The following is a 26435-nucleotide window of genomic DNA, read 5'->3' on the forward strand; positions in this document are numbered from 1 at the left end:
CCTGCTTCAATATTATGCAGCATCCCAACACAAGCCACCCATTTCACAGTGGCAGATCTGAAAAATGCATTCCTTTCAATGCCATGCGACCCAGGTTCCTGGTACCTAACAGCATTTACACTAGGGGGGAAAAGATATGAGCACTGTAGATTGCCTCAAGGGTACTGCGAAAGTCCCAGTATTTTTGACAGAATATTGCACGAAGATCTTGGAAACATACACACAACAAGTCCAATCATTCAGTACGTAGATGATTTGTTGGTCTGCGGTAAAGACGTAGAGTAGTGCAGGGAGGATTCCATCACCCTGTTAACACAGTTGGCACAGAAAGAGTACAAAGTGAACAGACAAAAACTGCAATATTGCTTGACAGAAGTGCTATACTTAGGTCTGCTGATATCCAAAGATGGTAAGAGAATAATATCTAACAGAGCAGCAGCGATAAAAGCAGTAAAAGAGCCTAACACAGTAAAAGAGATGCAGACGTTCCTTGGCATGTGTAATTACTGCCGAGCCTGCATACTCGATTATGCAGCATACACAAAACCCCTATTACAGGCACTCAAGGAAGCGCAACAAGAAAACATTAAATTACAGTGGACAAAATAAATGCACACAGCTTTTGACACACTCAAAGAATTGATATCCACTGCCCCAGTTATAGCAACCCCCAATCATGAGTGCAAATGTTATCTGTTCTCACACTGAAATGGCACACTCATGACAGCTGTACTAACACAGAAAACATCCCTAGGTCACAAGCCCCTGGCATTCTACAGTGGAACACTGGATGCATTAATTCAAGGACATTTAGCTTGCGAACAGGCTCTCGCAGCCGCCGTGTTCACAATCGAAAAAAGCTCTGCAATCGTGATGGGATGCTCCGTCACGTTATATGTAGAACATTCTCTTTTTGCCATACTGGAAAGATCAAAAAGCACACTAACTACCCAAAGAGCAACAGCGTATGAGTTCATCATATCCAGTGCGAACATTCATATCATACGGTGCAAAAGTGTAAACCCTGCTACATTTCTAACAGAAGCATGAACAGTAGAAGACATGCAGCAGCATGACCGTGCCACATACACAGGTGTGGATGGTAACGCACCTACAGCACACGAAAATGCACTGCCAGAAGGAGAAATGTATTTCGTTGATGGGTCTGCCTCCATAGATTATGAAACAGGAGAAAAACACGTAGGAGCAGCAGTAGTTCAGGTGGAGGATGGGGAATTTGAAGTGATTGTACAAAAGAGATTACCACCACACTTCTCAGCCCAAGCAGCAGAACTAGTGGCACTCATAGAAGCATTGCAAACAGCAAAAGTGTGCATAGTCACCATCTACACAGACTCTGCCTACATGGCAACAACAGTACATGGAGGGTTAGCAAGATGGGGAAGGAGAGGATTCCGAAGGGAAGACAGGTCCCCAGTCCAGCATGCAACACTACTAGGGGAATTAAGTGACGTGCTGAAAGAGCCTACACTTGTAGCAGTCGTGAAATGACAGGCCCACACACGAGATGATTATGTCATCTCATTGGGGAATGCTGCAGCGGATGCTGCCACCAAGTAAGCCTCTGACGCACAGTGTGCCACCAAATTCTTGATCAGGGAAGTATTTCCCAGCTGGTGCTTTTGTGATATCATACATTCTGACAATGGGACGCACTTTGTGAATGACATGCTTAAGCATATAACTGCAATGCTAGGTATAATTCGCAAGCTCTGTACGATTTATCATCCGCAATCGAACAGAGTTGTTGATAAAATTAATGGATTGCACAGGAGCAGATTGTCAAAATTGTGCCATACACTCAAAAAGAACTGGGTATATTTTATACCCCCAGCACTTTTTGAGATGAGGAATCAGCCCAGTAAGGACCACCACTTGTCACCCCATGAGATTGTGACAGGTAGAAGGATGCACACAGCCCACTCACCCCTATGCAGACAGTCAGTTGCACATCAGAGTGCCACAGTACTAGAAGAAGAGTTTCATGAGTATCTTAGAAATCTTACAAGAGCAGCACGAGCCAGAGCAAAACAAATAGCACCCGCATTTACACAGGAAATTGCCACAGACAAGACCACTCCAGCAACAGATAGCCCAGACTGCCAGTTGATGACAGGTGACATGGTATACGTGAGAAGTTTTGTGCGAAGATGGGACGGATCAAGGTTCCATGGTCCTTACAAGGTAATATACTGCATGCCTACGGCAGTCAAGGTGCAGGGCTTAGGGTATTGGGTGCACTAGACAGATGTTTCGAAGGCTCATTGTAATACAGAGTGCACAGACTATGAAGATGGCAGAAATGAGCAGAGTGCACTAACATAGAAAGTGAAAAAACAGGAGTATAGAAATAGATTGCAGGAACAGAACAGGGGTAAACCAAGAGTAAAAGAGAGTTTTTCAAAAGGGTGCATAACCTCAATGAGTAATGATAAGTGTGGGATGTAAAGATGAAAAACTTCTGATGAAATGCAAAATATCTATACAAAGATGAGGATAAACAACCTCCATGTTCTCTCTCTCTCTCTCTCTCTCTCTCTCTCTCTCTCTCTCTCTTTTATGATCCATTTCTCTTCATTGTTGGTTTCAAGTTGACAGTAAATTGTCTCCCTCAGTTCCTCTTCCCCAAACTCGAGGTGTGGGGAGGAAGAAAGGAAGGATGCCAAAACATTTACTTGTATTAAGAAACAAAAAGCAAATGCAGAAAACTTGAAAAAATGAAGTGTTTTACGAGTAAACGGTGTAAATAATGAAAGCTCAACATGCATGCTTAACAAATGCTTATATCTCATTTATTTGGAGCTACAATGGGCATGGAAGAGGCCCCAGCGGCAATGAATGATAGTGTAGATCGGAATAGAAGAAGAAGAAGTGTTTATCTTAGCTATTCATATGAGTGTGTGTTGTATGTGTGTGCTGTGGTGTTTTTTTCAACGTTATTTGGCCTGGTAATGTATCGGACAATAGATTTTATTTCAATTGATATAAGCCAGGGGGGTGTGGGCATAACATCAATTATAGAAGGAACACATTTAATTTGGGATGGCGTTAAGTTAATATGGGCCGACGGGAGTCACAGGAATTAATACAATATTACTACAAATGGTAAAATGATTCAGGCCACTCAAAAGCCCCAATATTTGAATGAATCTGATTTTAGTGTTTATACAATGAATGATAGAACACCTTCAGAACTCACGTGGGTACAAAACCACCCATACCCAACAACGATGCCAGTTACAGGAACTACATCATTAGGTAGCACAACCACCAGCAAAGGGAACAGCGATAACAAACACATGGCCATTAGCTACTCCAACCTATAAACAGAGTGGGAGGGAAAAGGGAATGACAAGGAGGTCCAGGGGAATGAGGGGGTTGGACACAGGAGGAAAAAGAGGGCAACACAACAGGAAAAATCGGAAGAGAATTATAAATCCGGCCTAGATACAGTTGATGATTCTCAGCACCCACACCAAACAAACAAATGGTATGCTGATATGAGCAACAAGGCAAAGCAGACAACAAATGAAAGTTCTTACTTTTGCATGCTTATACCCCATGCCTCGGGCACCCCTAAGGTATTGCTGCCACAAGAAATTCCATTTGCAGAGGCAAAGTGTCTCTTACATCTCGCGCTGTGTGGAATCAAAAATACTTTTCAAGCACACATAGTTTCATTTGAGTTATTACAAAACGAGCGGACATGTTACTCCCGGCCGCAAGGAGTAATTTGTGTAAAGGAGCCTTTCTTGCTGATAAAGGGGACGCTGCACTCGGACAATAAGTGGCAGAATGAAGAAATATTGTGCAAGGCAGAAGCACTGCGAGGGATGTCTGAAGAAAAGCTTTCATGGATACAGCGAACATGCGCTCCCATATGGACTGAACATATAATGAAACTCACTTGGGTTACTGCAATCGAAAAACCCTTCAAACTGCAAAAAGACATTTCTTACGAACTCTGCTTCCATGGGGAAGGTAAAAAGACCATGGGGGAAAACAAAAACCGCAGCAAAACTCTCATAATACCTGACATGAAGAAAGGAACGGCAGCAATGATGGACACATACTGAGTTTGCGGCAACCTGGCGTACCTGCACCTCCCGCAATCATGGAGGTGCACGTGCTCTCTGGCAACGCTGCATTCCGCAATGATGGTGATTGCAGACAGCCACATCCAAGGAGAAGGCACATGAGTGGCAGCGCCAAACGAACTGTCCCCAACGCCACCTGAAGAGGTTCCTGTGTTTGCCATAGGTGAATAAAGTTTACAGAGCACAATGCAGAGGAAGAAACGATCATCAAACTATATCTCAGCCAGATCATCAGAACTCCTGGCGCAGATCCCTGATCGATTCCGGTTGTTCAGCTCCATCGAGACATTTTTCGCGTCCCTAGTTCCCAGCATCCAGGCGAGAGCGAATGCAAAATGGCTTCAGATAACGAGATGGGAACTCATCAAGCTGGCCAATGACATTGAAGAAGGATTCAATGTCATTAAAGTGGAACTTTGAGCATTTCGATTAGTGACCATGCAGAACAGGTATGTGCTAGTCCTGTTAACAGCAATGGATGGAGGTGATTGCCGAAAAATCTGGAGCGCATGTTGCACTTTTGTACTTTCTGCAGATGCGGACAACTGCTCCCTTTCTCATGTCATAGCAGCGGTGCACAACCTCAGAGAACATATGAAAGATGAAGGGGGAGCCCAGCCCAGCACCTGGTTCGAACAATCTTTTTTCCTGGGTTCCATTGTGGCTTGGAATGACAGTAAAACTCCTCATACCACTTATCGTCTTTTTGCTCCTTATTTTTTGTGTGTGCCAATTAGGACTCAGATGCTGCGCCAATGCTGTACCTAATGGTGCGCTGATAATGGTAACAATGGGCCATGCAAATGGAGTGGCGCAAATAAAACACGAGGCAGAAGTGCAAATAGGAGATAGTTCAGAGCCCAAATAAAGAATGACTGCCATATACAATAAAGGGCATTAGTGGATAATGTATATCACACAACTATAAAGCAACCCAAAGAGCTACAATGGTACAAGGTAGGTGTATATATATGACCTGCACCCCAGAGGGGGGAAGCCTCAGGGCAGTATGTATAGCATGGATGCCAATAAACGGAACACCTGCATGGGATGAAGCAGTGGCTGAGGAAGAAGAGTGTAAGAGGTTGGGGCAGTTACAATATTAGTTACTTAAGAAATGAAAGAGGGGAATGTGTGGTAGGAGGGGGTCTTGGAACCTCCTCCTCCTCCATTCTTACACTTATTATTATTATTATTATTATTATTATTATTATTATTATTATTATTATTATTATCATTATTAATAATAATAATAATAATAATAATAATAATAATAATAATAATAATAATAACAATAATAATAATAATAATAATAATTTGGCATTTATATAGTGCTACGAACCCTCAGGTATCTGAGCGCTGCTTATTATTACCCACGCTGTGTAGTGCTCATTTATTAACCTCGGAAGGATGAAAGGCTGAGTTTGGCTCTGCCGGGATTCGAACCTGCATTAGCGAGCTCTGCACAGATGTCAAACCGAGCGCTCTACTCGCTTTGCCACTTGACCGGCGGTCCTTCCTGTCTAGGACCAGTGCGGCTGCTTTGGGTTCAGGGCCCCGAACCCAGAGCTCCTGCGCGGGAACACCCCTAGGAACTGTGACGTCACTTAAGACAGCATAAGACTAGAGTTGAACGAGACTCCATTTGGTGGGCCACTGACTCCATTTTGTTAGTTAATAATGGCAGGCCAGTTATGAAATAAGAACGCTGGCCTGCAGCTCTCCCAGCCAGGCACACAGCAGACAAGTTACTACCCCCACTTCCTCCCCTTTGCCATCTCTGCAGTGGTTCGTTTCTCATGGGAGACTAGCTGCGAGAATGCAATAAACTTTACACTGTATCTTCTGTCTTCCGTCTTACCTCATTGACCCTGCCACGGCCCAGCACAGGGACAAGCAACAGAAGTCGTTCATCTCTATAAACCTGCCCCCCACCTGACAGACCCAGGCCATAAAGAATACCATCCCCATATTCTTTAAAACATGGTCAAACAGCTAGAACGACCGTCAAGTATGTTTGATTGTTCGCGCTTTAATAGAAGAAAACCAAAGTGTCTTTCTGCATGCGATCTGAGTAAGCTGCTCATTTCATGCAGAATAATGCAAGAATTGTACTAGAACATTAGCACACTGTACAATATATGCGTACTCAAAAGCCTTAATGTTAGAATCCAGTTATAAAAGTGTGATGTGTGTTAGCATGTAGTATGATGTTGTTTAATAGAGATGGATTGCAATAACAAAATGCATAACAGAGCATAACGCTGTACATGTCAGCACAACGCTACCTCGTTTTTAAGTTTAGTGTAAATATATGCATGATATTGTGTAAAACCAGTACAGCAGCCAATCGCCCTAACCAGTATGATCGTATTATGACAATTTGTGTTAAGACCTGTGTGTGCAGAATCTAATCATGAACTGTTCAACGTAGCATGAACAAAACACCTAAGTATATGCAGATTCTCACCATGATTTTTGTAACAACGAGAATACTCAGCCAGGTAGAAAATATAACATACTTTAGACGAATATAACCAGAATGTAATAAGCCACGTGTGAAAAGCCTTTATGTAAAAACTGCTTCTGAAAGCCCTGTTTTCCCGTGCAATGCAAAACTACACTGCAAAGGTGTTTTGATTCCCCTCCACCCTTCATAGTGTTAAAGCAGATCAGCAGAGATGTAATGATGTTTAAACAACCGGCCTTTAACCCCCACAATAAGACTTATGACCATTGTGGTATTTGCCTCTTTGTGACCTAGTCTTTTAATGTGTAATTCAGGCCTTAGATTTAGAGTCCTCTTTGTGGTTTATCAGATGGACATTCCAGACCACACAATGACCTCAAAAGGTGCACCTCTTTAGCCAATATATCTTGTATTGTATCAACAATGCCAAAATGCCAATGTCTTTTCCTTTAGTGTCTAAGCTCACAGGTCTCAGAGCACGCTGGACAAAGCAGATTATGGTATTGGATGAATGGGAGTGTGTGGCCACAAGGGCAAATGTCAAATGGTTATTTAATAAGAAATATCACAGCAGTTGCCGATCCCGCATACCAATTTGATGAGCCCAGCTGACCGATTGATCCGAGAAGCATCATCACAACATCACGTGCTCCTGAGCCAACCACAGCCCTCTGACCCTATGGCACCTATAGGTGTTCACCCCTAGTGACCAATCCCAACTGTTCATGTGCCCCTTAGGCCTTCCCTCTGTTTGATGACGATAAAGCTGTATAAAAGTAATTTGTAACATGTTTTCTGCAGAGCGCTCTTGGCGTGAGCAGAGTAGATTCTGCTTGCCCTATTCTAGATAAAGCCTTTTGATATAACCAGCACTTGGTCTTGGTCTCATTCCCTCAAGGGAAGTGTCCTGATTGACTTAATTGGGAAAATTAACTGCATTTTTGGGGGTCTCTCACTTTCAGAGGCCACGTGCGATGGATAACTTCAGGACGGGTAGAGACTCAAGTATGTTGTCTTGTATCTTGGTCCAAATGTGTATGAGGCTGTGAATTATTTATGGTCCTATCTCTCTGTTTCAGTGGCATGTCCTTTCACATTGCAGCGGGGTCAGAACCAAAGTGCGTATGGAGCATGCAGCCTCCGTTGTTACGATTGGATTTTTTATCGATGCTTAGGGTAGACCAGCATGAGCAAGAGCCACTATGTGCTTCAAATGCCCACTGGGTCAGGGTCTGTGTGTCCGTCCCACCAAATGGTAGGTTTGGACTTAACGGTCACATCGAGCGGTGGTCTAGCTGGGCGGTATCCAGTGAGCTGGGCAGATGTAGCGGGTCTCTCATCCAGGGCTTGCCCCTGGGGTCGGCAGAGGCTCTGCTCGCAGCTCCACAGCATGCCGTCTCAGAAGTGGGCCGCTCAATCTTCTCCCGATCACTGCCTGGTGTGTGGTGGGCAAGAGGTCCTGGGCACAGCTGGTATCCACAGGTGCTGAGGAGGCCCACTGGCTTACCTCCCGGGCCCTACCAGGGCAATTTGCCAGACTTCGCTCATCCACTCACGGATCTCCCGTTCCATTCAGATGTGGGAACCGGTGTCGTTCCTTGATGCATCCACGTCTTTGGGACTGTTGCCTCAGCCCACACCTTCCGTTGGTAACTTGCAATTCGCTCTTGGCCTTCCACAATACGAGTCCACAGAGTGTCTTCCTTTTCGTGCTCACAGGCGCCGGACCATTTCCTTTTTCTGCAACACATTTCAAGGAAGGCCACCGCAGGCACGCTTCTCAGGAAATCCGCCACCGATTTCTTCCAGACTTTCATTCAAAAGCACGGGGGCTGGTTCATGCATCTACTCCACACATTGCTTCCAGGGTGGTGGGTCCGCAGGTGGGGTCTGAAGCAACTTTCAGGACCAAGGATCACAGAGCTTACACAGAGGTTGGGCTCATCTGTGCGTCCCCTGCTGGCCACTCCTAATACACACATTTTAAGGTTTCTTTGGCAAAATCAGAAACCCAGGGTGGGATACGAGACGTTAATACTGGCAAAGGATCATGGAGGTGCGGGGCTCCCGGACCTGATGCTGTATTACAGGGTGGCACAATTTAGGGCAATGGTCTCACATGTGAGGGAGGACTCCGGGAGGCAGTGTATATACTTGGAAAATCAGCATATGCTCCCGGCAACGGTGGGGGAATGGCTCTGTGTCCAAAGGGGAAAGCTTCCGAGGAGAATTCGAGAACACACGATCCTCGGGGTCCATTGGTAGTTGTTGAGCATGAGAGGGAGAGTGGGCGGGATTACTACATGGCCCTTCCCTTTGAGCCACATTTGGGCCCCACCTGTAAGAGATGCCATACCAGAGGTCGCAATGTTTCAGTCATGGTTTGAGGTTGGGCTAACCAGGGTAGGTCAACTGTGGAAAAGAGGGAAAGCCATATGTATACCGGATTTGGGAGAGGCCCTGGATATAGGCAAATTATCGGTGATCCTGTACCTTAGGCTAAAGGGAATATTCACAGCAGAAAAGTGGAAAGAGTGAATTCAGAGGGATCTTATGCCAATTGAAAAAGTCCTTGACAGGTACACAGAAATGAAAGGTTTCATCTCACGTTTCTATGGGCGCTGCTAGAACCAAAGGTAGGAGCAGTGCAGGAACTTCACAGGAGGTGGGAGAGGGACATGGGGATGGAGCTGGATGAACAACTCTGGCAACAGATAAACAAAAGAGCTTTTAAGACATCGATATCATGCCAGTATGAGCTCCATGGCCTGAAGTTATTACACCACTGGCAATATGATCTGACGAGTCTTTCTAAGATGTTCCCCACAGTGAACCCTCAGTGCTGGCACAGCTTTGGTAATGCAAAAGACTATTGGCACATGTGGTGGGACTGCCCCAGGGTGCAGATGTACTGGGCAGAATTCCTGGGTTGGAGCAAGGATGTGGGAGGCTCGGAGTGCAGGCTTGATCCCATGTTGCTGCTATTTGGTTTAGAAAGACGGGAGGACGAGTGGCATGTCCTTTCACCACTGGTGCACTTCCCCCTCCTAGTAGCGACAAGCATGTTGTGCTAGGTACTGGAAGAGGACAGCCCTTCCTACCTTGAAGGAGTGGTCAAACACAGCTAAAGACTTATTTTTGATGGAGAAGATCAATGCAGAGATTCACCAAGGGAGTGCATCCATAGAGATGGACTGGCAACAATGCTGTAATACCTTTGGGTGAGGTGGAAGGGCGTCAGTGGACTATAAAGTGAGACCCGGTCTGGCCTGGGTGGACAATAGACAATAGGAGAGCATCACAAAGTACAGTATGATGTGAGTTGGGCTCTTGAGACAACTCAGACATTGTTTGATATACTTGTGCACAGTTTTAAAAATCCAGATGCTAGATGATGGGTTTACTCGGGGGGGAGTCAGGGATTTTAATTCTTGGGGCAAGTTATGATATCAGTATTGCTTGTACAGGGTCCATGCTTCATGTTTGATTGAGATGTTCAATGCTTGGTTATGTTTAAATCAATAAAATTCAATTTACCAACAAAAAATAAAAGACCAAAGTGAAACACTATTGGATATTGTGGTAGCAAGGTGGTAGCCATATGAAATACCAGAAAGGAAAGTTTGTGAGAGTCACATGTTGATAAAGGCAAGAGGAATCAAAAAGTATACCTGAAGAATATGTGGATTTATAACACACAGGCAGATAGGAAACCTATGTTGTCAAGGAAGTCCTATGAGAAAGTATGAACTATTGTAAAGTGCATAGGGTTATCGGTGGCACGAATTTTGATGGGTGGACTGTGTGGTCTGACAACTGTGCCTAGACTGAGGAATCCTTCCTTGGAGTGAACCAAAAGGAATCCAGAGACTGAGGCTGGGCGGCCCAAGAGTTGTGCAAGTGATGAAAATAAAAGGCAAACATAACAAGTGGATGTACTTGTGAATTTAAAGGTGTGCAGTGATATTATCAAATTCTGAAACAAAGAATGCATTTTGAACAAACCCAAAACATCCAAAAAATTATGAATTTTTAAAAGATTTACACATGTGGTTGGGAAAGGGAATAGTAGTTTTTGGGGTGGGGAAAAGTATTTTAGAAAAGGTGCGGTTTGACGGAGATCCTCCCCAAAAAACATTGAAAAAAGAATTTGGTTTGGGTTTGTTCAAAATTCATTCTTTGTTTCATAATTCGATAAAATCACACATATTCAAATTTAAAGCCTTGTGGAAAAGTGTCTAACTTGGGGAAGGGAACCCCCAGACCATCTTGTGGAACTATGTTAAACATGGGGAAGGGAACCCCAGGACCATCTTGTGGAACTGTGTTGAACATGGGGAAGGGAACCCCATGACAATTTGGTGGAATTGTGTTTAACTTGGGGAAAGGAACCCTGAGACCATTTGGTTAGACTTGTTTGAACTTGGGTTAAGGGTTCTGAGAACAAGCCTGGAGCTGGAAGAGGCTCAGGACTTTAGTTTGAACACTTTTTTCGTTGGTTGCTGACCTCCCTAAACATTGTTCAGCTTTAGTTGTCAGGGAAAGTATATGTTTTGGAGTTGTTAAGTTGAACTTACCGACTCAAACTATTTCTAGTTCATTTAGGTATGGGAATTCCACCTTAGTAGGGAAAGTTAGGCTTATTTAATCCTGACATTGGAGTTAACAAAGACTTTTTGTTTGAACTCTGAATCTGTTGTCTGTGTCTTGCTTTATGATGCCTTCACAACCTCTGAGAAATTAATTTCTCCCTTTTTCTGCTGTGGTGCCACATCCAAGTAACAACTCCACTTTACCATTTACCTTATCCCCGTTCTAGAACAACTCTGACTTTTAATATAGCTGATTTTGGAGTTAATGCTAAATGTGGCATTTTTATTAATGACAAATTGTAGAGCCTTGGATGTACATCCCATTTCACAACATTATCGACATACACAAGAATGAGCAGCCTACGCATGACAAACTTGGGAACATCAGGTTACACTTTTTGTCAATTGAAGTGCATTTCAAACAGGTTGAACAGTATGGTGGCAAGCACAACCATGTTTCAATTTTCATCTTGTCCTAGATTGGACCAATGCACTTTACACCCATTACTTACATCATGAGCTGCTCAGTGTAATCATAAACAACAATGAGGAGTTGTAGAAGACCCCAGGTAATCTCATCTCTTATAGGACAGCCCATAGCTGCAACCGATCTACAAGGTCATAAAGGGCAGGTATATTGCTGTGCCTCTAATTACAATTGTCATCTATTCAGCTCATTCTGGAGTATGCATACGTTTTAAAACCTCAACATACAGCATTTAGACCATAAATCAGTAGCATTTGTCAGTAGCTTGCACTGCATGACTTTACTTAGCCCTATCGTGAGAGCGCAATCACTGTATCCTAAACTGCACTCCTGCAAAACATTGCCTCACGCCACGAACTGCAATTATCCCACCCTGCGGCGCAAACGTCATGTCCTCACACGGATTAGCCTTGCCTGCGCACTGCGCGCACTGCTAGCCACCTGTCTCTAAGCCCACACATCTGGTCATATGGCTCTTGTATAAGCCTCCTCATGCGTTTCACGCCCTGCCGTATTGCTGGATTCATCCTGTTCGCAACCGCTCCACGTGTATTTATGCCTATTGCATTGCTAGGCCCTCTCACAGAGCCCGGCCACATTGTCTGACTTAACCTGCTCACATGTGCCTATGACTACTGCACTGTTGAGCCCTTCTACAGAGCCATACATCTGCCAAGCTCTCCATGATTGTCTGTCATAGATTGCCAGTTACTATCTTGTCCCTGCTATAGCAATCAGCGTCTCTTGTTTGCCCCACTCTATATCCCACTGCCACCATTGCTCTCTGGCCTGCTAGCAACTATAACGTCTAATGCTAATTCACTACTGCCTGCCACTACATACTTCTCCACATGAAAGATATTGCCAATACCTCCCGCGGTCAGGCGGGACATCAGACCCTTGGAACTATTCTGACCCGAGTCCTGCCACGCCTAGTCATCTGGTCTTTTTAACCTACTGCACTGCTAATCTAGGTGCTGCATCTCAACCCACTGCGCTGTCTCAAATCTAGGTGATGCCCTGCCTTGCGCTTTAGCCTATTGTACTACTGCCTTGGGCTTTAGCCTACTGTACTGCCGCCTTGTGCTTTAGCCTACTGTTTTATCCCACTGTACTGCTAATCTAGATGCTGCATTTTAGCCCACTGTGCTGTCTCAAATCTAGGTGATGCCCTGCCCTGTGCTTTAGCCTACTATACTGCTGCCTGTGCTCTAGCCTACTGTACTGCAGCCTTGTGTTTTAGCCCACTGTACTGCTAATCTAAGTGCTGCATTTTAGCCCACTGCGCTGTCTCAAATCTAGGTGATGCCCTGCCCTGTGCTTTAGCCTACTATACTGCTGCCTGTGCTTTAGCCTACTGTACTGCTGCCTTGTGCTTTAGCCCACTGTACTACTAATCTAGGTGCCGCATAGGTATCTGCCACCCAGGCCCTACCTCCGATTCCCGAATTTAAGTAAACCCTGCTTGCACATGCATCTTAGCCCCACTTTTGAACCCCTGAATTTAGATGAACCCTGTCTGCACACGCACTTTAGCCTTACCCTGATTTCTGAATCTGGGTGGCCCCTGCGTATCTAGATTCAATCGCGCAGCCGCCGTGTTGCCTTACCCAGCCATTGTGCAACCCACATCTAGCCACTGTGTTGCCCACACCTAGCCAGTGTGCCGCCCATACCTAGCCATTGTGTTACCACTGCCCATACTTAGCCACCATGTTGACAGCCACTGTATGCTCTATAGAATGATCCCCATCCTCTTCCTCCTGATCACCCTTTGCTATACAATGACAGCAGCAAACCACCCACCACAGTCTATGCCTACTGCAACGTCAAACTCTGATGACGAGCCCCGACCGACCAGCATCCCAGACACTAACTCAGAAACTATAAAGATAAAGATACCTACCACCCACCACCCCATAACAAATATCCCATGCAATACCTTAAGTAGAAATGCAAAACTACGATCAAGACTACCCAAAATCTATGAATCCCTAGCCAGACTAGCCACCAAACCTAGCAATACAAGAAACCACCAACGCAATGCCCCCAAACTAGACACCTCCCCCACCAAAAGAGATTCCCACGCTGACAGCCCCATTAACAACCACCACAAATCAAGCATCAGACCCACCAAAAAGAAAAGCCATGTCACCACTGCGACACCCAAACCAAACATACCGCTGAAGGGTGCCCTCATTAATGCTAGATCATTGATAGCACATGCCACCGAAATTGCCGATCTCATCCAAATAGGCGATTATGACCTTCTAGCCATAACGGAAACCTGGCTTCACCAAGCAGCAGGACCCGCTTTGATGCTCGCCCTGCCCCCTAACTACAACATTCTCAGAGAGGACAGAACCAACTCTCGAGGAGGCGGCCTAGCCATCATCGCTAAAAACAACCTCGCCATAACAATAGAAATGCCCTCAATCACCAAATCTTGTGAATCCTTAACCGCCAAACTCTCAACATCACCCTCTCAATCTATCAACATACACCTCATCTATAGGCATCCAGGTCCCATTGGAACCTTTGAGGAGGACATCTCTATGATCCTCTCAAACAATCTAAAAAACTCTTCACAAGCCATCCTCCTGGGAGACATGTACCTAGGTTTCAATGACCACAAAGTTTTGCAAGCGACTAACATCGCCAATGTCATCACAGAACTGGGATTTACCCAAAGAATCTCACAACCTACCCACGAAAAAGGTCGAACACTCGACTGGGTAGCCAACCACAACTGTAATGTAACAATCACTGATGTCTGTCCACAAATCTGGACAGACCATGCACTATAACCTTCCTCATAAATGAAAACACCACCCAACCCAAGGAAATTGTATTAGCCCCCCCTACCGACCAGAAACAAAGAAAACATAACTGCAGACAAACTGCTACCACTTATACTCCCAACTCTAAATTCCTTATCTGAATCGCTAAACCCAACAGCCCTAGTGAACAAATTCAACTCAACCATGGCCACAGCCTTGGACACTATCGCCCCGTTGAAAATGAGAAAAAGCAAGCCCAGAGCACACTTAAACACTTGGTTCACCCCTCACCTCAAATCCCTAAGAATTGAAAAACGCAAATGCGAATCTGCCTGGCGACTAACTCCATCAGAGACTAATAAAATAGCTCTCATCAGTGCCTCCAAGATCTACAAAAATGAAATAAGGAAGGCCAAAAAAGAAAACTTTAACAACAGAATACTACAGGCTAAATCCGTAACCAAAGAACTATTTCTTATACTAAAGGAACTGGAAAACCCCATCCCTACTCCAGACAACTGCGATAAAAATAAAACATGGTGCTCTAACATCCAAAAAGCTCTAAACAACAAAATTGCCACACTTCAAACCAAAATTGAGAAAAAGAAACAAAATATACCCACCTCAACCAACTAAGTGGTAAACCACCTACCTCTACCAAGCAAGCCAGAACATAAATTTAACTTCACCAAAGTAACAATCCTGAAGATTGAAAAAATAATACTCTCGCTCAAACCAACTAACTGTCGAGGTGACATATGCCCAGCCCAACTGATAAAAGATGCGGCCAGAGACCTTTCCCCATTTATCTCCAAACTTATTAATGCTTCCTTTGCATCAGGCACTTTACCAGACAATCTTAAACAATCATGGGTCCTCCCGCTCCTTAAAAAGCAAACCCTGGACCCAGCCATCCCGACTAACTACAGGCCAATCACCACGGTACCATTTCTGCTAAAAATCCTAGACAGAGTGTCCTACCTACAGATCCAAAAATATCTGGAGTTGCACCAACTATTAGGTACCAGACAGTCAGGCTTCAGGCCTCAACATGGCACCGAAACTGCACTTATCGATCTCAAAACCCAGGTCGATGAGCTGAGAGATCTTGGAAAAACTGCCCTGCTGCTCCTGCTGGACCTCTCAGCAGCATTTGACCTGGTGGATCATGATGTCCTCTGTACCCACTTGGAAATCGCGGCCCACTTCTCCACACATGCCATTGCATGGATCAGATTGTTCCTAAGCGGCAGAACCATGAGGGTTTTCTCCACCTCCGCCGCGGCTGACCCAGTACCTATCACATGTGGCGTTCCCCAGGGATCCTGTGTTTCTCCGACTATGTATAACATCTTCACGAAGCCCCTGTTCGATGATCTGGACCTTCTGGGTGTCACCTACACAAACTATGCAGATGACACTCAGATCCTCATCCCACTTTCGGGGGATTATGAACAGGATTTGGCCTTGGTGAACAGAATATACCTCATCATCCAGGCATGGATGGCCCATCATGGTGTATGCCTGAATGATGACAAAACGGAACTCATCATACTAGGGAACACACAAAATATCAAAAGACTGAACGATAACTACTCATCGTTTGTCAGAGATGGCAACACCATTAAAGTAGCAAAAGAAGTAAAAACACTAGGTTTTTACCTCGACTCTTGCCTCTCCCTAACAAAGCAGGTGAATGCGATGGCCTCTAGCACCACTTACACCTGTAAGCTGATTAGAGCAGCTAAACCATATCTATCCACCGCCAGCTGTCTCACCCTATCAAGAGCCCTAGTATTATCCAAATTGGACTACTGCAATGCACTATACATAGGGTCCAATAAACACACACTGCAAAAAATCCAAACCCTGCAGAACAACGCCCTTCGAGCCGCCCTAGGAATCCCAAGAAGAGAGCACATCTCAGACTTCAGAAGACAATCTAACTGGCTATCCACAGCTGACAAAATTAAACTCAAAACAGCATCACTGACTTTCAAAAGTATTAATGACCTAGCCCCCAAATACCTAACAGAAAGATTCAAAAGGAGAACTTCTAACAGACCTACCAGAGAAGCATACACCAACCAACTAGCCGTGCCCCCATTTAAGCTGAGCACAGCCGGAGGCACCAGCTTCCCCGTCAAAGCGGCCCAGCTATGGAACTCCCTCCCATCATCCTTAAGGTCTGACCAATCTTATCCACGCTTCAGACTTAATTGCATTAAATGGCTCAAAGAAAATGACCTATAACCGACTAAACTAGGACTACTCACGTCTGACCCACCTGTTAATCTGCAGCCGAACGCATACCTCGCTCATCACCCGTTTAACCCACCTTGCTCCCGACAATCAATGCATACTGTGCACACACCCCTGTGCACACTCACCTGCGCATGTAACCACGCATATTAACATCACTTACTGTTGATACACCCTGTAACTTTCCTGAAATGTGTAACTGTAACACGTATACTGTCATCATTTACTGTTAATGCACCCTGTAACCTTCCTGAAATGTGTAACTGTAACACGTAAGCTTAAAGTATCCTTGAACACGCGCCCGGATACCCTTGGGTCTGGCGCGCGCTATAAACAAATAAAACAAACAAACAAACAAACAAACATAAGCAGGGGTATATGTGAACAACTGCGTGATTAGAATTGTGTACAGAATATATGTCACACTAGGTATGCTTACTCTCACATATAGATTGGCAAGAGCCAGTTTAAAATAATAGAGTTTATATAGAGTGTAATGTACTAACTTTCTGCATTTACTATAGACACATATCTCAATACTGAAGCACCAACACAAGGTGCCAAATAATACTTTTTTTATTACACGCCTAATACCAGAGACAAGTCTCTAAGCGCGGAACTAGGATTCAAACCTGTGTTGCCCCATGTTGTCTTGCTTCTAAGACCCATGCATAATCCCTGAGCTATCCTCATGGCCCAAGATAATGTATGCATTCTCTAAAGATACATATGTCATTACTGAAGGGCCAGTACTAGGTCATAAAACACTATGCATTCTATACACTTTATTTTGCTTAGAAAGACCCTACCTAATGAGAATATTAGAAACATGCATTAAGGTTTGATTCATGTAGAATAGCCTAGAAGGCAAATATAGCCATACTTTTACATTTAGCAATTGAAAAGCTCAAAAGATTTGTCTGCAATATTTCTGATGCACAGTCTGGAAAAAAACACATTTTGAAAAGTCCCCTCTGTAATCTCATCGGCCAATTAGGCCAAGCAAGATGGAATATATGACGAGAAATTGGACAAATAAAGAAAAGGACAAGGTTGCAATAAGTATAGAGATAATTATTATCACATAAAATAACAGGAGACAGGACACTGGACTAACATTAAGTGTGTGCTGAGGTAATAAGACCCAGTCAGGACAGAGTATTGTAGGGATGTTTTATCAAATAAAGATAACCAACAAGAGACAGGGCACAGGAATAGCGTCAGGAGACTGATGAGGTAATAGAAAGCCCAATTATGTAGGGCCATTTTTTTATAAACAAAAATGACCATTACGTAAACAAAGATATAGCAACAAGCACAGGGACTGATAAAGAAATGTAAGCCTGGCACTGGAGATTGGAGATAACATTTAATGAGCTCCAAAAAAGTAAATAAAGGGACTACATGAGCATGTCAGCAGAACAATCTCAGCAGAACCTGAAAAAACAACTGCTACTATCATTCCCATTGAGACCTATTCTTCCTTCAAATGCCTTGTCTGCAGGCTTGTTGACTCTCGCCATCATCTACAGGACCCCTGGTCCAGTCTCCCACTTCCTCTCAGAGTGGTCTCAGAGTGGTCTGACCTCTTCTCTTCTTGCCTCCACCTCCTCCTCTGAGACTTTAATATTCACCTTGACTCTACTGACTCTTCCGTAACCTATGTGACTTTCTTTCCATCACCATTCATCCCTCCGGTCTGGCGCACTCAGCCGGGCATACCTTGGATGCTCTCATCTCAGGACACATCCCCATGTCCAACACTCTGACTATACCTCTCTCCTGTTCTGACCATGCTCTACTGTCCTCTCACCTGGATCTCGTTGGTCCCTCAGCTAAGCATCTACCTGCACATCCAATCTCCATCTCTGTCATTCAACCGATGAAGCAAGTGTCAGGTGCTGCTTTTATTTTCATACCCCCTCCCACTCCTACCACTGACTCCCACACTGACTCTGCCCTTGCTAATCTTTATCTCTCTATCACCAACACCCTGGACATCCTTGACCTTGTCATGAGGCTACGCATGAAGCCTGCCTTCAAGTGCAACACCGGCTGAGTCTGACCTACCCTCTCTGAAACGCAAGTACAGAGTTCCTGAGCGGAAGTGGCAGGCATCAGGCACATCCTCTCACAAACTGACCTGTCGCCTGCTCCAAAGGCATAACAGACACTCCATCTACTCAAAGAAGAGGGCCCATATAAAAGCACACATCATTGGAGCCACTATCTACTCTGGCAAATTGTTTAAAATCTGCAAGGAACTTGCCAATCCTACTGCAGTCTCCACTTTCCTCTTGCCATCCCTGACCCTCTGTACCTCATTGGACTCACACTTCTTAACCAAATCTCAGAACATCCCGCCCTCACTCTCCTCTACACCTCTCCCTCATCCCTCCCCTGCTCATAGGCCTCACTTGCCCTCCATCCCCTCTTTCCTCCTCTATCTCACCCAGGGCACCAGATGAGGTCTCTTGACAAGTCCTCTCTATATGAGCCTTGGAAGCAAGACGACACAGAGCCCCACAGGTTCGATCCTCGGGTCTGCGCTTAGAAACCTCTGGGTATTAAGCATGTTATAAATAGCCTATCATATCATATCATATGAACGTCTCCTCCAAACAGGTGCTCCCCTGCTCCTCCTGAACCATCAAGGACAACATTGCCTCCCTTGTGCCAGCCTTGGTAGATTTCTGTTATCACTCCTTTGCCACTGGCTCCTTCCTGTTACCCATTAAGCACTTCCTTGTGCATCCTCTCCCCAAAAAGGCCACTGCTGACCCCTCCTGACCTGCTAACTACCATCCTATCTTCACTATTCCATTCCTGGGCAAACTCCTGGAGAAGCTGGTCATCTCCCAACTGATCCAACACACTGGATCTGTTGGCTGTCTCCACGACCACCAGTCTGGCTTCAGAGCTGCCAGAGGCACAGAAACTGCACTCCTGAAACCTGTGAAGACTTGCTTTAAAATCTCATCTCCAACTCTCCATCCGTTCTTATCCTTCTGGATCTTTCCTCCGCCTTCAACACTGTGAATCATGCGACCCTGACTAATTGGCTCTGTTACATCTTTGGCATCACTGGCCTGAACGCTTGACTGGTTGACCTCATTCCTCTCTGACCATCCTTCCAAGGTTCAACTGGGCCCTTTTCTCCCCCCAGTCAGACTCTCCACATGCAGCGTCCCTCAAGGCTCTGTCCTCTTGCTGTGGATATTCAATATCTACCTCACCCCTCTGGCTCATCTGATCTCCTACATCTCTCCTCACTTTCATTGTTATGCAAAAGACAAACAGCTTTCTTTCAAGCTGCCTCCTCTTCCACCCCTCTCATCCGTGACTATCTGACTGCTATTCAGGCATGGTGTGCTGCCAATGATCTCTACCTTGCCAGTAAGACTGAGATCCTTCTCATTGGGACCTCTGCTCCCTCATCGCTCCTACCCTCTGGCCGCCCTCTTTGGGTCCCCCCTCACCCGCTTGTGAGGCAAAAAACCTTAGTGTCATCTTTGACTCCTCTCTCTCCTTCTCTCCACACATTGCGGACCTTGCTAAGAAGGAAAGCTGGATATTTTTACATTTGGACTATATGACTTTTTCTCTGAGCAGATAATTCGAGCAGACACATTGAAAAGTAGAAAGCACGTTTGCTTTATAATAGAGTTCATAATCTTACCCTTTGAATGAGAGAACTTTTTCTTCAGAGGAAGGAGGTCGAAATCAAGTGTGGAATTCATGTCAATGTTTTTAGATAAAAGTAGGTATAGATTTAAATCCTGCCTATTTTAAAAGCACACCAAGTAGGGAGCTGCTTCAATGATGTATACAGGCTGTAAATAGTATCCTTAGGGTGGAGAATGCTTACCTTTCCACAGCCTTTAAATTCCAGTCTTCTATCTCTATCACTTGCTGTCACTGGAATATTGTTTTACTGATTTATGGAGGGTTTATTTGAAATTCATTGAGGTGAAGCTTTATACATGTTTAATTGTGTGCTGCTCTATGTAATACAATGTACCCAAGCAATCAACACCCAAACCTAACCGTGTCTTACAGAAGACTGGAAATCACAGATGATGTTCCAAAAAGTACAGATTATGGATGAGGGACATATTTGGTGAAATGGTTGTTTTATTTGTTGCCCTTTAACTATTCAAATTAAGCTATCACTGACAAACAGTATATTTGTAGCATTTATTTTGCAGTACAGTGAATTGCTTCCACTGCCATAGTGTTCATAGGTGCTACTGCATAGGCTCTTACTACAAAGGGGTCTGGCTTCTGTACAAGCACAAACATATTTGGAAGTCCCCATATCATGGTCCCAAACTCTGGATATGTGGAATGAACAGCATCACCTCGAAATCCCTAATGCACCTGAGTCCTTGCACCAAACGCTACCATCAGGCAGGGGCGGCGCTGAAGATGGGGACAGGGCGCTGAAGCACCCCCTAAGTATTAATAAAGTTGCAGTCAGTATACAGCACTTTTAAGTAATACAAATATGTAGATCTCTGCCTCATTTGTAGTTAACATGATTTGTTTTAAAACACGCCCTTCTGAATGTTAAAATCCCTTGATAGCTTTCTTTCATGACAATAACCACTGATTGAATTTCACAGAGTATGTATTGCAGACCATATACATCACATCAGGAATTATATGTATCTTACATTATATAAATAATGCAAAGTAGGAGTACGGAGCTCTGCATGCAGTTGTGGGCAAATCAAAGTTCAAAAATGGCACACAAATTGTTGTAGGTATTGTTAGCTAGTGACCATGTGGTTAGAATTCATGGAATTTAAGATTCAAAGAAAGATTGCATAAACCTTCAAGATTGTTCTATTTTAAAAGACTACTTTTAATAATTAATAAAGACAGGAAAGCGATAAAGATCACTCTCAAAGCCAAGTAAACTAAACTAGGCCATATTGCATAACCAGTTCAGAGACTTGCATGGAAAGCTATCTGAACTGGGTAACAATTTGATGGCACAGGAAACTATTGATCTGATTCTGTCGGGATACCCACCAGATAAGGCAGAACAAAGTGGTGCAGGGGGTTAGGAGTTGATTTATGGCTCCAAAAAGTTAGGCCTAGCCAAGGAGAGCTCACTGTTTTTAATGACATAGCCATCAGGGAGATCCACCACCTTCCTGTATGGAACCCTCTGCATCAAGACCAGCACTGTCAAAAAACATCAGATATGGCACACTGTTGTTCACACAATCGCCACTGGACAGGGGAGGACATCCACAATCAGTGCAATGACATCAGGCATTTGGCGAGGGCCATGTTATCAGAACAGCGCTGGAGGCCATGCCGAGTAGAAAGGAAACTGCTGAGGTTTGAGGCAACCCTAGTCTTTTCTGGCATGGGTGGGCATATGTAACACGAGGTTGGAGCAGCGTTCCCTATTGCATAGTTGAGAACATGTGTAACAAGCACATGTTCTAAACCTGAAATTTGAAGTCAATAATGCGAACTGCCTAGATGGCTACATGGCACATGGGGAACATCTAATGGCATAGGGAAGTTATGCCCAAATTCCGTTCAAGCTGTACACCACTAGAAACACCTAATTGCATGGCGCATGTTTATAAAGTGACTACTAGTACTCACTTTCCAAAAGTGAATCGCATGAGCCAGACCCTAAGTGCTACAGTGTTTGTTGTGTACGTAGTACACCGAAGGCGCATGCGCGGCTTGCAAGCCGGCGCATGCGCAGTTAAGAATAAAGGCGGCGCCCGGCAGTTGGAGCCGGAGCGCCGGAACGAGCAGACGCTTCCGTGTCTGTTCCTGCGCGGCGTTGCTGCGCGCAGGCCACATACACCGGAGGGGCCCTCCTGACACAGCGGCCCCCCCGACCATCACACTGGCGACGAGGACGAGCCACGGCCCACTCCCGTGCCCGGCTACAAGGCTATAGTTAAGTCCGCCGCGTCTCACGCTGACGACGCACCGGCGGCCATTTTTTTTTCTCTTCTTCGATCCGCTCCCCGTCATGTGCGGCGACCGTGGTTGCGGCCCAACAGGGTGCTCGTGCGCCACTCGCCGACGGCGCTAGAAGGAGAAAAAAAAGACAAGCAATTTTTGGAACCCCCACAGTCTTGCTGGTGCAAGGCTGTGGCAAACAAGAAGAAAGAAGGGAATTTCGCTCCCACCACTACCACAAGGCCACATCTACCACCTGTGAGTACCTAGCAGGAAGAAATGGGTGACGGCGCAGACGACGAGGGTGCCGCAGCCCCAGTTCCCCGCAGAGCCCGCAGCTCCCTAGCCCCCATGCCAGAGTTTGATGCCACTGGGCCCCCTTCCAAGCTAGGACCGAAGTGGCTGCTGTGGGTCAAAAGACTGGACATGTTCTTCAGGGCAGCAGGGGTTGACGACGATGATGAAAAGATTGCGACCATGATCTATTCAGCAGGCGCAGAAGTCCACAAGGTCAATGACTCCCTGACCATCCCCGTGGTCAATTATGACGCCGTCAAGCAGGCACTCAAAGACCACTTCTTACCCATGGCCAATGTGGATTTTGATAGATTCGTCATGGGCGCTGAGAAACAGTTAGACGATGAACCCCTAGACAAATTCTGCGCCCGCCTGAGACACCTGGCGTCCTCTTGCAGATGGGCCGACGAAGAGGAGATGGTCCGCAACCAACTGCTGCAGGGGTGCAGCTCCGGTAAACTCCGGAGGCAGGTGTTGAGGGAGCCTGGCCTAACCCTCCAGCAGATTCTAGACCTGGGCAGAGCACACGAACTAGCAGAGGCCAGAGGCGCGAAAATGGACGCTGCCTCGCGACCAGGACACAACGAAGACGCATTTGCAGTAGGGCGGTCGTCTGCGAATAGGCCAAGATGGGCGCCGAGAAAGCCTGACACCGCGTCCGCTCCAAGCACATCGTGCTCGAACTGTGGGTATGACCTCCCCCACAGCGGTGACTGCCCGGCCAGGTCAAGAACATGCGCCCGATGCGGCGTACCAGGCCACTTTGCCAGGACGTGCCGTGCAGCTGCCCCTGTCACAACAACGAGAGGACCAGAGAGAGCGGAGCGAAGCAGTTCCCGCAGAGTGAGAGGCATCCCCTCCATTGACCAAGGCCTGCAAGACCTGGATCTCGCAGAAGAAGAAGAGGAGGAAGAGGAAGAAGTCTTCTTCATCTCCAGCATCGCGAGATGTCCCAGCACGAAACGCCAGCCCAAGTGCACCGTCGACATCAAGGGCATTCCCACCCCCATCCTCATTGACACCGGGGCCTCAGTCTGCGTGCTAGCCACCAAACACTACGTAGCCCTGCCAGGCCCACCAGAACTGTCGACGTCGACAGCGAGGATATATGCATTCGGTGGCGACACCCCCTTACCCATCCAAGGTGCATTTATCGCCCCAGTATCGCATGGACAGAACTCCATCAAGGCAAGATTCTTCGTCACCGACGTCAGCCCCCATTCGCTGCTGAGCTGCGCTGCGTCAGAAGCGCTTGACATCGTGCATTTCACATTTGGGGTATACCATGCAGATCTAAAAGGCATGTTACACAAGTTCGCGAGCCTCTTCAAGGGCATCGGCAAACTGAACGCTGACCCCATTCGATTGCACATCGACAAGTCCGTAAGGCCGACGGCCCTCAAACACCGCCGAATTCCGTTTCACCTGAGAGCACAAGTAGAGGCGGAATTGCAGCAGCTAATGGACCGAGACATCATCGAACGGGTAGAAGGGCCCACCCCGTGGGTTTCACCCATCGTAGTGGCCCCGAAGCCGAAGCAACCAGGGGCTGTGCGCATCTGCGTGGACATGAGGCTACCTAATGCGGCCATCAAAAGAGAACGCCACCTCACGCCCACCCTGGACGACATCGTCGGTGAACTCCAAGGCGCCAAAGTCTTCTCCAAACTAGACCTCAGATCAGGCTACCATCAACTGGAACTGCACCCCGAGTCGAGGTACATCACCACGTTCACGACGCACGAAGGGTTGTACCAATACAAGAGACTCAACTTCGGGATCTCATCCGCGGCTGAGGTCTTCCAGAACGCAATAAGAGGAGCGTTGTCCGGCTTGAGGGGTGTCATTAACATGTCCGACGACATTCTGGTCTTCGCCAGGTCAGAGAGCGAACACCTTAAAAGACTAGTACCTGAAAACACTCCTGAGTGCCTCAACATTAAAGATTGTGGCGTATATCAAACACCTATCATAGTTGTATGTACAGCAGAATAGTATGTTGTTCCCGGTATTATTGATCAGAAACATCTTCTCATTGCCGTGTGCAACATGCCACAACAAAGCTATGGCTTCATAGTGACACAAGCCATTAACAAGAATTGCCACTGCAAAAAAAAACAGTTCGCATTGAGCACATGAGTATGGGCCATGTGGTATTTTCCTGAGCAACACTCATGAACATGTACATGATATGATAGTTTATTTATATAGCGCCTATACACAATGTGTTTCAAAGTGCTTCAAGGAGGGAGGGGACATAGGAAAAATACAGTTACATTCAGCAAAAGTCCTTGAAACAATACAGAATGTGAAAAAACTATCATAATAGGCCTGTCGACATTACTGATAGTGCAAGTGCATAGAACGCGTAAGGCAAGAGGTAATGGAAAGGAAGGAAAACAGAGCAAGCAGTAACATTACTAAGTCTGACGACAATTTACGCAGTGCAGGTGGTAACAAGAGGCGGGGTGGGAGGGGGGGCAAGTGGAAGGAGGGGGGGAAGGAGAACAAGACACGCTACTGAGCAAAAAGTCAGTGACAAATTGAAAAGTAGGGGAGGGGGGAGGGGGAGAACAACAGGGGGGGGGACAGACAAGCTGCTATCAAGAGTCACGGGACAGATGATAGAAGTAAGTGCTAGGAGGCGGAGTCAAAGAGGGGGGAGAAAAGGAGGGGGGAGTGGAGGGAAGTTGAAGAGGATGGAGATGAGGAGGGGGTGGAGCGCAGAGCAAGAGGGGGGGCAAGCAGGGTGAGGGCACACAGATACTCACGGGGGGCAAACAGAATCTCCGGGGGGGCAAACAGACACTCACGGGGGGCAGGGGGGTGTAAACAGATACTCACGGGGGGCAGGGGGGCACACAGATACTCACAGGGGGCAGGGGGGGCACACAGATACTCACGGGGGCAGGGGGGGCACACAGATACTCACGGGGGGCAGGGGGGGCACACAGATACTCACAGGGGGCAGGGGGGCACATAGACACTCACGGAGGTGCCGGCAATCCGGCGTACCGCGGTGGACAGCGGTAGACAGGGCCTTAGGAGTGGGCCTTGTGAGGAGGGCCGGCCAAGCCTGCCGGCCTCCTCATTGGCCCAGATGTAGTGGGCCAGGGCCAATCCCAGGCCACCAGCAGCAGGATGGAAGGCACTCCGGTGCCCAACAAAGAAAGAAAGAGCCATCTTGGAATGGCCGTGCCTCGAGGACCCAGTGAGGCAAAAACACACAACAACACACAAAGCATGCCAGCAATCTGCAATTTCAAGCCAAGAAAGTACATGTGGCTGATGGCAAAGTCACGTAGTCCAAATTAGCAGAGTGCTATAAGTATGCTGTGGTGCCATCATGTGCCGATACAATAAGCCCAGGGGGGCTTACCTGCAGATTCGAAAATGCACCGTGTGCATTGCAGGGCCTCAGGATGGAAGAGGGGAGGCATCCAGGTCGCAGCTCCGGTCGCCGTAGATGGAAGAAGTGAAAATCCTTGA

General features: G+C 46.3%; 1 protein-coding gene across 1 annotated transcript; it reads left to right on the forward strand.

The window, feature by feature from the left end:
* The first annotated feature begins 1062 nt into the window (after window positions 1-1062).
* Window positions 1063-1512, forward strand: LOC138520312 (ribonuclease H-like). The gene has a single exon (XM_069632749.1). It carries the CDS (start codon window positions 1063-1065, stop codon window positions 1510-1512), a length of 450 nt encoding a protein of 149 aa, XP_069488850.1.
* The last annotated feature ends 24923 nt before the right edge of the window (window positions 1513-26435 follow it).

This window comes from Ambystoma mexicanum, chromosome 13 (assembly GCF_040938575.1).
Source record: "Ambystoma mexicanum isolate Mex_15411 chromosome 13, UKY_AmexF1_1, whole genome shotgun sequence".
NCBI lineage: Eukaryota > Metazoa > Chordata > Amphibia > Caudata > Ambystomatidae > Ambystoma > Ambystoma mexicanum.